Raw genomic sequence first — 14,326 nt, forward strand, 5'->3', positions numbered from 1 at the left:
CTACTTGAGCTCTTTCTGGGTTAGACAACTATTTACTTTTGAATTGCTGACGCTATTCTCTAAGGTGCCACAAGTACTCCTTTTCTTATTCCTGGGGCACATTAAACAGATGTTTAGGTAAAGAGTATATGGCGCTTTTAATTCCAAATTTGTAATGTAACATTTACAAAAAACTTTGTGTTCTTCATCAACAAGATTGCAGGAAACATTCGGCACAGAAATAAGTTTAAGCTTTTCTTTTTCTTTCACCTTTCCCAGTATGTGAAATCCTGTGGCAAGTTCCCATTTACTAACCAGTGGTATTTCACTGATGCCTTTAGTCCCTAGCACAAAAGAAAATATTTTTTTAAAAATGCAAGTTAATATATATCCTGGAATTTTTCATTTCAGCTTTGTAGTTCACCTGTGTTTCGATCCCAATTCTGGACCTGTGTAATCTTAAAATTCCCTTGGTCTGAGCAGGTTCCAGCAATCTCTCTTCTTCAGCCTCTCTGGCACACATTCTGGGTATAGCTCCTCTGTTACCCCTTCTGGAAGTGGGATGTCCTGGTAAAGGTGTCCTAGGGCCCCCAGAACCAGTGCTGACTACACACACCCCAAGACACCCCAGTGGCTTATGCACACTCTCTCTCATAACTCCAACTTTCTGGGCATTCTGGTTTATAGTTGTCCCCTAAGGGACATCTCACAGTTGAAGCACAAAGACTTTGCAAAAGGATTTCTAAACACCATCACACTTTACTTTAGACAGCAAAAGAGACAGAGATCTAGGCAAACAATAAAATATTTGTAGGCTACTCTTTGCCTCACTTTCCTTACCAGTCTGGAGTATATTTAGCAGAATACTCTGACTGAATTCTAAGGGAGTCTAGGATCCCTCATCTCACTTTTCCTCCAGCACATGGCTTCTCCCCAGGAACTTGGAATCTTGATCTCTGACCTCTGCAGTCACCCTCCTTCTACTCTCTAAAATAGCCAATGAGAGAACCTTCCTTTTATAATTTCCAGCCCTCTTTGTCAGATGATCCCTATGAAAGCCTCAACTCCCTCCAGTCAGATGATCAGTTGCCTGATAACTAGCACACCTGGGAGGTTCTTGTGGGCAGCAGCCAACTCACTGACATAGGATGTCTCCATCTGCACAAAAGGCCATCAAGGTTTAATGACCTTCCACTGTTAGTTCTTTGTCAACATCTCTTGAATTTCAGACTAAGATGGAGGTAAAAAACAGACAACAGAAAAGTCAGACCAGTCTTACAATCAACATGAAGTTAGTAGTTTAATATGGATGCACAATGAGTCCATATCAATCAGAATTCATGAACTGTACATACATTACAGAAGGTAACAGTAACATCAAGCCTGGCACAGTGCTAATTTCTTGATGGTTTTGCTTGAGCAATGAAAGAAGAAACAAAACTTCTGTTAATGCAGCAAGACCTTGTGAAATTCAATAAACCAGTTTTATTGGTAACATTTTTGGCCTATCACCTACAACACTCTTCACCTGTAAACCGTGCACCAGAGAGACTATAGCTATGTAACCTATGTAGAGAGTGACACTCAGTTACCTCTGAAGGCTTGTCTATGCACGAGTTATACCATTTTAACTGTACAGTAGAACCTCAGTTACAAACACATTGGGAATGGAGGTTGTTCGTAACTTTGAAATATTTGTAACTCTGAACAAAACATTATCTTTGTTCTTTTAAAAGTTTACAACTGAACATTGACTTAATACAACTTTGAAACTTTACTATGCAGAAGAAAAATGCTGCTCCCCCCCCCCCTTTTTTTTAAGTAGTTTATGTTACACAGCACTGTATTTGCTTTTTTTTCCTTTCTTTTTTGGTCTCTGGTGCTGCCTGATTGTGTATTTCCGGTTCCAAATGAGGTGTGATTGACTAGTCAGTTCATCACTCTGGTGGTCATAACTCTGAGGTTCTACTATACTAGTACAGTTTTACAAGTACAAGTATTACAACCCTGCTAGTATAGGCACAGTTATACCAGAATAAAGCACCTTTATACCAGTACAGCTTTTCCTATACAGGAAGGGGAATAAGCTATACCAATACACAGTATCTTTATCTCAATATAACTGAATCCAAATTAGGAGTTCTACCAATATAATTACTTTGGTTAAAAAACAAAACAAAATCCATTAATTAAAGTAATTATACCAGTACAAACACTGTGCACAGGCCTGGCCAAAGAGGTAAATCTTATGGAGGCTTTCCCAGGCTCTGTATGCATGGCTGGTAAGAGACCTGCATTTTGTGCATCAGTCTGGAATATGCCCCTCACCCCAAGGCAAAACACATACCAAGTATATTCCTCCATAATGGACACTATGGCATTGGAGGAGGGGCACATCTTGAAACTAACAGATTAGGAATTTGGCCAGTTTACTAAAGCCTACAACAGTGAAGAAAGGGTTTAACAGAGGTTTAGGAAAAACAAAGTGCCCAACAGAGCTAAAAATTCCTAACACTAACTATACTTGCATACAAAAATGGCAAATTTTTGCAAAAGTGAACTAAAAGAGGCAGGGATCCTGCCTTCCCAGAATTTCCAGCTTGCTATCTATTGCATGCTGTTGGAACACAATCATTTGAGGTTATGATCCTTAGATACACATTTAGGTAGGACAGCACAAAGACATAAGCAGGATATGCACAGAGCCCCAATGGAGAACTCTACATAAAAGTTCATAAGAACATAAGAATGGTCATACTGGTTCAGACCAATGGTCCATCTAGCCCAGTATCCTATCTTCTGGTATTGGACACTGCCAGATGTTTCAGAGGGAATTAATAGAAGAGGTAATCATCAAGTGATCCATCTCCTGTTGTCCAGTCCCAGTTTGCGGCAATCATAGGCTAGGAACACCCAGAGTGTGGAGTTGAACCTCTGGCCATCTTGGCTAATAGCCATTGATGGATCTATCCTCCAGGATCTTATCTAATTCTTTATTGAACCCCGTTATAATTTTGGTCTTCGTAACATCTACCGGCAATGAGTTCCAAATGAGTCAATGAGTTGACTGTGCGTTCTGAGAAGAAGTACTTCCTTTCGTTTGTTTTAAATTTGCTGCCTGTTAATTTAATTCATAGATATTAAGGTCAGAAGGGACCATTCCGATCATCTAGTCCGACCTCCTGCACAACGCAGGCCACAGAATCTCACCCACCCACTCCTACGAAAAACCTCACCTATGTCTGAGCTATTGAAGTCCTCAAATCGTGATTTAAAGACTTCAAGGAGCAGAGAAGCCTCCCTCAAGTGACCAGTGCCCCATGCTACAGAGGAAGGCGAAAAACCTCCAGGGCCCCTTCCAATCTGCCCTGGAGGAAAATTCCTTCCCGACCCCAAATATGGCGATCAGTTAAACCCTGAGCATATGGGCAAGATTCACCAGCCAGATACTACAGAAAATTTTTTCCTGGGTAACTCAGATCCCATCCATCTAATATCCCATCTCAGGGGATTAGGCCTATTTACCCTGAATATTTAAAGATCAATTACTTACCAAAATCCCATTATCCCATCATACCATCTCCTCCATAAACTTATCGAGTAGAATCTTAAAGCCAGATAGATCTTTTGTCCCCACTGCTTCCCTTGGAAGCTATTCCAAAACTTCACTCCTCTGATGGTTAGAAACCTTCGTCTAATTTCAAGTCTAAACTTCCTGGTGGCCAGTTTATATCCATTTGTTCTTGTGTCCACATTGGTACTGAGCTTAAATAATTCCTCTCCCTCTCCTGTACAATTATTATCCCTCTCCTGATATATTTATAGAGAGCAATCATATTTCCCCTCAACCTTCTCTTAGTTAGGCTAAACAAGCCAAGCTCCTTAAGTCTCCTTTCATAAGACAAGTTTTCCATTCCTCGGATCATCCTAGTAGCCCTTCTCTGTACCTGTTCCAGTTTGAATTCATCCTTTTTAAACATCGGAGACCAGAACTGCACATAGTATTCCAGGTGAGGTCTCACCAGTGCCTTGTATAATGGTACTAAAACCTCCTTATCCCTACTGGAAATATCTCTCCTGATGCATCCCAAAACTGCATTAACTTTTTTCACAGCCATATCACATTGGCAGCTCATAGTCATCCTATGATCAACCAATACTCCAAGGTCCTTCTCCTCTTCCGTTACTTCTAATTGATTCGTCCCCAGCTTATAACTAAAATTCTTGTTATTAATCCCTAAATGCATAACCTTACACTTCTCACTATTAAATTTCATCCTATTACTATTACTCCAGTTTACAAGGTCATCCAGATCCTCCTGTATAATATCCTGATCCTTCTCTGAATTGGCAATATCTCCCAGCTTTGTATCATCTGCAAACTTTATTAGCACACCCCCACTTTTTGTGCCAAGGTCAGTAATAAAAAGATTAAATAAGATTGGTCCCAAAACTGATCCCTGAGGAACTCCACTGGTAACCTCCCTCCAGCCTGACAGTTCACCTTTCAGAATGACCCATTGTAGTCTCCCCTTCAAGCAGTTCCTTATCCACCTTTTCATGTTCATATTGATCCCCATCTTCTCCAATTTAACTAATAATTCCCCATATGGCATGGTATTAAACGCCTTACTGAAATCTAGGTAAATTAGATCCACTGCGTTTCCTTTATCTAAAAAAATCTGTTACTTTCTCAAAGAAGGAGATCAGGTTGGTTTGGCATGATCTACGTTTTGTAAAACCATGTTGTATTTTGTCCCATTTATCATTGACTTCAATGTCCTTAACTAATTTCTCCTTCAAAATTTTTTCCAGGACCTTGCATACTACAGATGTCAAACTAACTGGCCTGTAGTTACCTGGATCACTTTTTTTTCCCCTTCTTAAAAATAGGAACTATATTAGCAATTCTCCAATCATTTGGTACAACTCCTGAGTTTACAGATTCATTAAAAATTCTTGCTAATGGGCTTGCAATTTCAGGTGCCAATTCCTTTAATATTCTTGGATGAAGATTATCTGGGCCCCCCGATTTAGTCCCATTAAGCTGTTTCAGTTTCACTTCTACCTCAGATATGGTAATATCTACCTCCATTTGTCATGCTATCATTATCCCCAAGATCCTCTTTAGCCTTATTAAAGAATGGGGCAAAGTATTTGTTTAGATATTGGGCCATGTCTAGATTATCTTTAACCTCCACTCCATCCTCAGTGTGTAGCGGCCCCACTTCTTCTTTCTTAGTTTTCTTCTTATTTATATGGCTATAGAACCTTTTACTATTGGTTTTAATTCCCTTTGCAAGGTCCAACACTACTCGACTTTTAACCTATCTCACTTTATCCCTACATGTTCTAAAGCTTTCCTTGCTGATCCTTCCCATCTTCCACTCCCTGTATGCTTTCTGCTTCTTCTTAATCACCTCTCTAAGATGCTTGCTCATGCAGCTTGGTCTACAACTCCTGTCTATGAATTTTTTCCCCTTTCTTGGGATACAGGCTTCCGACAGCTTCTGCAGCTTTGATTTAAAGTAATCCCAGGCCTCCTCTACCTTTAGATCCATAAATTCTTCAGTCCAATCCACTTCCCTAACTAATTTCTTTAATTTTTGAAAGTCAGTCCTTTTGAAATCAAAAACTCTAGTTGCAGATTTATTTTTGTTAATCCTTCCATTTAGTTTGAACTGAATTAGCTCATGATCACTTGAGCCAAGATTGTCCCCTACAACCATTTCTTCTATGAGGTTCTCGCTACTCACCAAAATTAAATCTAAAATGGCATCCCCTCTCGTCGATTCAGCAACTACTTGATGAAGGAATCCATCAGCTATTTCATCTAGGAAAATCTGAGCCCTATTATTATTACTAGCACTGGTCCTCCAGTCTATATCTGGGAAGTTAAAGTCTCCTATGATCACGCAGTTTCCATTAGTATTTACTTTATTAAAAACATTAAAAAGGGCTCTATCCATATCCAAATTAGATCCTAGCGGTCTATAGCACACCCCAAGCACTATCGTAGGAGAGGCTCTACTAGTTATCTTCCCCCATGTAATTTCTGCCCAGACGGACTCTGTCTTATCCATTGCATTGCTTCTTATTTCTTTACATTCTACCTCATCACTGATATACAATGCTACTCCACCATCTTTACCTTTATTTCTGTCTTTCCTAAATAGCACATACCCTTCAATACCTGTAGTCCAGTCATGACTACTATTTCACCATGTTTCTGTTATCCCTATAATATCTGGTTTCACTTCCTGCACCAGTTGCTCTAGTTCCTCCATTTTGTTACCTAGGCTCCTCGCACTGGTGTACAAACATCTTAATTTTTGCTGTTTGGTCTCGCTCACATTTTGTACCCTATTAGGCACAGTCATTCTACAGCCAGTATAAACTATTAGATTGGTATCCACACTGCCCTCGCTCCTTATATACATTCTCCTACCCACGGCTGTATCCTTTCTTACTTCATCTACTTCCCTCTCAATGCTAAAATCTGGCATGGAGATTACCTGGACATCTCCCAACCATCTCCCCCAAATTCCTAGTTTAAAGCTCTCTTTATCAGTTGTGCCAGCCTCCATCCTAGAAGTCTATTTCCTTCCCTACTCAGATGAAGTCCATGATGACCCCTGGGTTCTTCTGTTATGTGAAGGTGTAAATATCCCTTCCTTATTCACTTTCTCCATACCATTCATGATTTTATAGACCTCTGTCATATCCCTCCATAGTCATCTCTTTTCCAAGCTGAAAAGTCACAGTCTTTATAATCTCTCCTCATATGGAAGCTGTTCTAATCATTTTTGTTGCCCTTCTCTGTATCTTTTCCAGGTACATTTTTTTTGAGACAGGTAGATCAGAACTGTACACATTATTCAAGATATGGGTCTACCACGGATTCATATAATGACATTATGATACGACTGTCTTATTATCTATCCTTTTCCTAATGGCTCCTAACTTTGTTAGCTTTTTTTTTTTTTTGATTGCAGCTGCACATTCAGTGAACATTTTTAGAGAACTATCCACAATTCCAAGATCTCTGTTTTGAGTGGTAATAACTAAGTTAGATCCCATCATTTTGTATGTATAGGGGGGATTATGTTTTCCAACGTGCATTATTTTGAATTTATCAACACTGAATTTCATCTGCAATTTTGTTGCCCAGTAACCCAGTTTAGTGAGATTCCTTTGGAACTCTTCACAATCTGGTTTGGACTTAACTACCTTGAGTAATTTTGTATCATCTGCAAACTTTGCCACTTGACTGTTTACCCCTTTTTCCAGATCATTTATGAATATGCTGAACAGTACTGACCCCAGTACAGATGCTTGGGGGACACTTCTATTTACCTCTCTCCATTCTGAAAACTGATAATTTATTCCTACACTTTGTCTCCTGTCTTTTAACCAGTTACTGATACATGAGAGGACCTTGCCTCTTATCCGATGACTGCTTACTTTAATAAGAGTCTTTGGTGAGGGACCATGTCAAAGGCTTTCTGAAAGTCCAAGTACACTATATCACCCTTGTCCACATGACTGTTGACCCCCTCAAATAATTCTAATAGTTTAGTGAGGTATGACTCCCCTTTACAAAAGCCATGCTGACTCTTCACCCAACAAATCACATTAATCTATGTGTCTGATAATTCTGTTCTTTACTATAGTTTCAACCAATTTGCCTGGTACTGAAGTTGGGTTTACCGGCCTGTAATTGCCAGCATCTCTTCTGGAGCCTTTTTTAAAAATTGGCACCACATTAATTATCCCACAGACATCAGTACAGAAGCTTATTTAAAGAATAGGTTACATACCACTTAGTAGTTCTGCTATTTCATATTTGAATTCATTCAGAACTCTTGAGTGAATACCATCTGGCCCTGGTAACTTATTACTGATTAGTTTACCAATTTGTTTCAAACCCTCTTCTAATGACACCTAAATTTGGGACAGTTCCTCAGATTTGCCACCTAAAAAGAATGGCTCAGGTATGAGAATCTCCCTGACATACTCTGCAGTGAAGACCAATGCAAAGAATTTGTTTAGCTTCTCCACAATAGCCTTATCTTCCTTGATTGTTCCTTTAGCGCCTTCATTGTCCAGACGCCCCACTGACTGTTTTGTAGGCTTCCTGCTTCTGATATACTTAAATTTTTTTGCTGTCTGTTTTTGAGTCTTTTGCTACTTGCTCTTCAAATCCTCTTTCAGCCTGCTTAATTATACTTTTACATTTGACTTCCTGGGAATTTGACTTCCAATTTTGAAAGGATGCCTTTTGGCCTCTAACTGCTTCTTTTATTTTGCTGTTTAGCTACGTTGGCACTTTTTTGATCTTCTTACTAGGTTTTTCAATTTGGGGTATACATTTAATTTGAGCCTCTAATATGGTGTTTTTAAAAAGTTTCCATGCAGCTTGCAAGCATTTTACTTTTGTGACTGTTCCTTCTAAATTTCCATTTAACTAGCTTCCTCATTTTTGTGTAGTACCCCTTTCTAAAGTTACTGCTACTGTAGTTGGCTTCTTTGGTATTCCCCCACACACAAGGATTTTAAATTTAATTATATTACAGACACTATTACTGAGTGGTTCAGCTATGTGCATCACAGACTGTGGGATCCATGCAGGCAATGCTTGAAGAACATTCACTTACAATTAAACAGTGATGTATAAGCCTATTAAATTTACTCAAAATGTTCTGTTGTCAAACACGCATGAATTTACTTTAATATTTCCACCTGCTGTTTAATTTTTCCTTTGCTAAAAGCGATAACCCACACTCAAGTTCAGAGACTGGTAGAATTACTTTACAAAAGAAATCTTCTATTTAAACAGAATTCTCATTGTTTAACAAATTAACCTAATTTATTGAAGTCAAATCAAGGTACATTTACTAGTAAAATGTCAACAATTACCGCAAATAAATTATGATTTAACTTAACACCTGGGTCACAGATTTTTAGCAATGACCAAAGTTTATCTTGATTACATCTCAGCACAGTGAGTGTAGTATATCAGAAACACTGTTCTGATACACTGCAGGCAGTAGTGTATCAGAAACACAGTTTGCTCTAAATTTATCATTGGCTAACGAATTCTATGTCTACACTACAGCCTCTGGCAGCATAACTTATGTCACTCAGGGGTGTGAATAAACCACCCCCCCGAGCGACGTAAGTTATACTGACATAAATGTTCGTGTGCACAATGCTAAATTGGTGGGAGAGCTTCTCCCGTTGACACAGCTTCTGCTATTTGCAGAGGTAGTTTTAATATATTGACAGGAGAGCCCTCTCCCTTCAGCATGGAGTGTCTTCACCAGACACCCTGGAGCGGTGCATCTGCATCGGTACAGCTGCACCATTGCAGCACTGTAACTGTAGACATGCCCTTAATAACCTTATGCTTTTTCACTTGTTCCTCATTTTTCTTGAAGAATTTTTCTGTCCTACATTATTGATGAAAAATAGAAGTTACAGGTATGTCTTTCATTGTCCCTGAATTATGTCTATAAAATGAAATGAACATATGTTCTTCAAATGTTATTTTAGCTGTCCCACGGGCATGACATGCATCTTGCTGATAAGTACAACACTATTTTAGGATCTTTTCCACCAGCATACTTTATGGATTGGAAGGGAAATGAACAACTGTGGTGAAATCCTGGCTCTAACAAAGTCACTGGAAATTTTGCTATTGACCTCAATCGAGCCAGAATTTCACTTTTGATATTTACAGCCATGGGTTTATTTCATTCTTGTTGGTTTTTTTTAAATTAAACTAATAAACCCATTTGTAGAATCATGGGGACAACAAGGTATTCTGTGTATCCTTTTCACCATCATGTCTATGAGAAAATAGAACTCGGAACATTCTGTGTTGGTTGAATACCAAGTTATCTGATCACATTAATGAAAGATACACTGTGTAACCTAGTCTCTCTCGATCCTCAGAAGGTTTCATGTGGAAACACGATAGGTGCTGCTGTTCTATGGATGACTGCAAGCTGTTGTGTAATAAATAAGATCAATTGTTTCAACTGGTCAAATTATCCCATCTTACCCTTTCTATTTCCTGAAGGTACAGGAGGGCAATATCTCCAGCCTTCTCGTAGCACGTAACGATTTCTTGTTCACGGTCCGTGTGGAGGTTACTAGTTGAAGAGGAAATTGGCAACTTCTCTAGACAAAGACCTGAAAATAAAACACGGTTTTAAAAGGGACACTTAGGTTAAAACAATAGTCCTGTTTGGGAACCATGCTAAGCTAGCCTCTGACAACATTAGAGGAGGAGAAGAACAAAAACAACGAAAGCATCGTGCTCTTGAACAGTATATAGCACCAAGACTGCCACCCACACCTATTTCCCATTAACCGTGGCCCCTTTAAGAACTCATTCATTTCTAGTTGCCTTCTCAGCCCCAAATCCTTTAATTCACTCTTCACCAAGATGTCACCAGAGTTTGTCACAAAAACAACTCAGAAGTCCCAAAACAAAACACAAAGATGTCCAAGGGTTCCAGCTCCCCACAGCTGCCAGTTTCCTGGGCTTCCCTTTTCTTACTGCCAGGCCTCATGGTTCCAGCAGTTCCCAGCTACATCTCTCAACTCCACACTCCCTGTTGCCTTTTATATGAATCATCCGATTCCTCTCATGTGGGGTCATCTTGTAACCAGGACTGGCTAAGCCTCAGGCACACAACAGCAAGTCACCCTGTTACATACCCACCCCCACACCACCCTCAGAACCATGCTGCACTCCCCTGTGTCCCCTGGAAAAAAACAACCCCTCTCTATTTCCCCCACTTTTCCTCTGTCACCAGCCCCATGATGTCCAAGTCCATACAGTTTCCAGCTCTCTGCCATCCTGAATTCACCAACCACGACATGCAGGCGATCTTGCTCCTCAAAGGCTACCTGGCATTTATTAATTCACTGCTACCATGTACCCTATGGAGGCGCTTGGGCTACCCAGTTTCCCTTCTTATCCCAAGGGTCATCATTTGGGTGCCTGTCACCTGTCAGAAGGGTACAGTCCGGCAGGTACCACCTACATGCTATGACAAGGTCTGGGTTCCTCCTTCCTCTATTCTGCACCCTACTTGGATTTCCCCTACATCCCAGACCAGCACCTGTCCCCCAAGACTCCTTTCTGTCTGGAGCAAATGTAGCTCTGAGGTTTGTCCATCCTCAGCTTCCTTTGTTTCACCGTTTCAGATACGAGGCCCATAGCTTCTCCCTGATCTACAGACTGGGTCAGAATCTCCAGCTCTACTGGTCCTCCTCCCAATATGGAGAGTTCACCAATTCCTGCTGGCAAATTGTGTACTATGCTGCCCCTCTCTGGACTGCCTGGGATGCTAATTCCCAGTCCTGGTGAAAACTGTTCTTCCCTATTGTCCTCAAATTGTGGTTGTCCTGTCTCTTCCCCACTGCCGTACCAATTCATATGAGGGCACGTCTTCTGCTTATGCCCTCTTCTCCCACACTGAAAACAAAGCTCTGGAGGTCTTATCCCTCCCCTCAGCAGAAATAGCCTCTTTGGAGGGGACCTCAACTATCTTGCCTGATTAAAATAGCAACCCACAAAGTCACAATCCATGAGGGAACAGTTTTTTCTGGATGTACCCCACTTGCCTGCAGCAGAAGCACACTCACTGGAAACTTTGCCCCTTGGTGACAATAAGGGATTAGTAGCTGTTCTTTTGCTTTTTTTTCTGTAGGTTGAGAACAGCTATTAGAGACAAAGGTATCAGGTTACAGAACAGCAAATTTTACAAGCCAGGTTTTGGTGGTTTTTTTTTTTCTTGCTAACTCTCGGGTATAGCTAGGTTAAAAACAGAGAGGCCAAGATGACCAAAAGCAGTGCCCACCAGAAACTGGATATAGCGAGACTGGAAGCAGAAAAGAAAGAAAAGGAACACCAGAGACTGGTCGAATTAAAATGACTCGATATGGAGGCAGCAAGAGAGGCAGAGAAAGCCCAGGAGGCTGCCCACCCGAGAGCTAAGGAGGCAGAGGAGGCTGCCCACTAGAGAGCTATGGAGGCAAAAGGAAAACAAATGGAGGAGATGGAAAAAGAGAGGAAGAATGCACTGGAGAAAGAGAAGGCAAGGGCTCAGCAAAATATACCGGATAACCCTAACAATCCTTCCCCAACAATCCACAAATGTGGACATAGTTGCTCCCAGTATCATGAATCCAGTGATATTGCTTAATATTTTCTCAACTTTGAGAGACTGTGCACACTCCATAAAATTCCTGATGCTCACAAGATGACTACATTGGTCGCAAAATTGACTGGAAGATCTCTGGAAATATTCAATAAGATGCCTATTGATGTGGTTTCTAAATAATAATAAATTTAAGGATTTGGTTTTAAAACAATTTCAAGTTACTCCCGAAACTCACAGAGTAAAATTTAGAGCCCTTCAGAGAGGATTTGGACTAAGTAATGTGGCTTATGTAAACCAGATGACAGATCTGTTTGATAAATGGCTCGAAGGACGGGATGTAACCAGCTTTGGAGGAATACGGGATTTGATGATACAGGAGCAATTCCTGAATATGTCCAAGGATGATATAAAACAGTGTTTACAGGATAAGAAAATGGACTCAGCAGGAAGTCTTGCTTCTTATGCTGATTAATACGAGCAGTCCCAGCCCGCCAGAGAGGCGGGGCAAACCGGAACAAAACAGGTGGAGGGAGGGGAGAGGAACAACCCTGGTCGCAGTTTGAGCGGATACCAGAAGGGACACCTTCAGATCACACCCTACTACCGGGGGCAGCCCAAGGCCCCAACTACACCCCAAGGAACACTCCAGACACCTTATCATCCCACCACACCATTCTCCAGCAACCCACCTCGCCCCAATGACCAGTCAGCTGGGCAATGTTTTAAATGTAATGAGTTGGGGCATGTAAAGGCCAACTGCCCCAAGAACCTCAACAGATTACAGTTCATTACACCAGGGTCCCACCCAAGGTCCTCAGGTCCAGATGCCTCGCAGATACCCTCAGAGCGGAGGGAGACTGTGAGTGTGGGAGGGAAGAAGGTTACAGCGTGGAGGGACATGAGAGCACAAGTATCAGCTAGCCATGCTTCCTTAGTGGAACCCAATTTAATCGACCCAGAGATCCAAGTGACGATTCAACCCTTCAAGTAAAACTCTTTTGACTTCCTACAGCCAAGTTGCCTGTCCAGTACAAGGGCTGGTCAGGAACGTGGACTTTTGGAGTCTATGATGATTATCCCATCCCCATGCTGTTGGAAAAAGAAAAGGAGTACTTGTGGCACCTTAGAGACTAACAAATTTATTAGAGCATAAGCTTTCGTGAGCTACAGCTCACTTCATCGGATGCATCGGAGGCATCCGATGAAGTGAGCTGTAGCTCACGAAAGCTTATGCTCTAATAAATTTGTTAGTCTCTAAGGTGCCACAAGTACTCCTTTTCTTTTTGCAAATACAGACTAACACGGCTGCTACTCTGAAACCCATGCTGTTGGGGAAGACTTGGCCAATCATGTGAAGCTAGCCAAGAGGGTGGGAATGGTCACCCGCAGCCAGGCTAAGCAAGCTGTCACACCTAGCTCTGTTCCGGAGACTTCTACCAGGACCCAGTCAGAGGTGATGGAACTGGACCCAATGCCAACATTTGCATCAGCAGTAGTGGGTCCAGTTCCAGAGATCCAGAAAGAACCAGTCCCAGAACCGGAACAGGCAGAACAACCAGCATCAGAACCATTGCCAGCACTGAATACAGTACTTGCAACCTCAACACCAGAAGGCCCCATCAAACCTGCACTGGCAGCAGCAGATAACCCTACACTAAAGGCTCAGCCTGAGCCTGAACCCCAACATAGTGCACCAGCGGAGAGCAGGTCACAGTCAACAGAAACAGCCCCAACACCTGCATTGCTTCCAGAGGGACCAAGCCCAGGTCCACAATCCCATGAAGAACTGATGTCTCCGGAATCAAGGGAACGGTTCCAGACTGAACAGGAAGCAGAAGAAAGCCTCCAGAGAGCTTGGACGGTGGCACGGAGCAACCCACTACCTCTCAGCTCTTCTAATCGATCCAGGTTTGTTGTAGAAAGAGGACTTTTATACAAGGAAACTTTCTGGTAGACACCAGGAAGACTGGCATTCTCAGAGACAGTTGGTAGTTCCAACTAAGTACCGGGTCAAGCTCTTGAGCTTAGCCCATGATCATCCTAGTGGCCATGCTGGGGTGAACAGAACCAAAGACCATTTGGGAAAGTCGTTCCACTGGGAGGGAATGGGCAAGGATGTTTCTACCTATGTCCGGTCTTGTGAGCTGTGCCAAAGAGTGGGAAAACCC

At 41.6% G+C, this 14,326-nt stretch overlaps 1 protein-coding gene across 7 annotated transcripts in view; it reads right to left on the reverse strand.

Moving 5' to 3' along the window:
* The window catches only part of TTC7B (tetratricopeptide repeat domain 7B), a 343,610-nt gene that overhangs the window by 279,967 nt on the left and 49,317 nt on the right, over positions 1-14,326 (reverse strand). For all 7 annotated transcript variants that reach the window (XM_038406917.2, XM_038406919.2, XM_043517821.1 and 4 more), the window contains one exon: positions 10,046-10,176. In XM_038406917.2, the coding sequence (XP_038262845.1) occupies positions 10,046-10,176 (131 nt within the window). The remainder of the gene's footprint in view (positions 1-10,045; positions 10,177-14,326) is intronic.

The sequence above is a fragment of the Dermochelys coriacea genome, chromosome 6, assembly GCF_009764565.3.
Source record: "Dermochelys coriacea isolate rDerCor1 chromosome 6, rDerCor1.pri.v4, whole genome shotgun sequence".
NCBI classification, from domain to species: Eukaryota; Metazoa; Chordata; order Testudines; family Dermochelyidae; genus Dermochelys; species Dermochelys coriacea.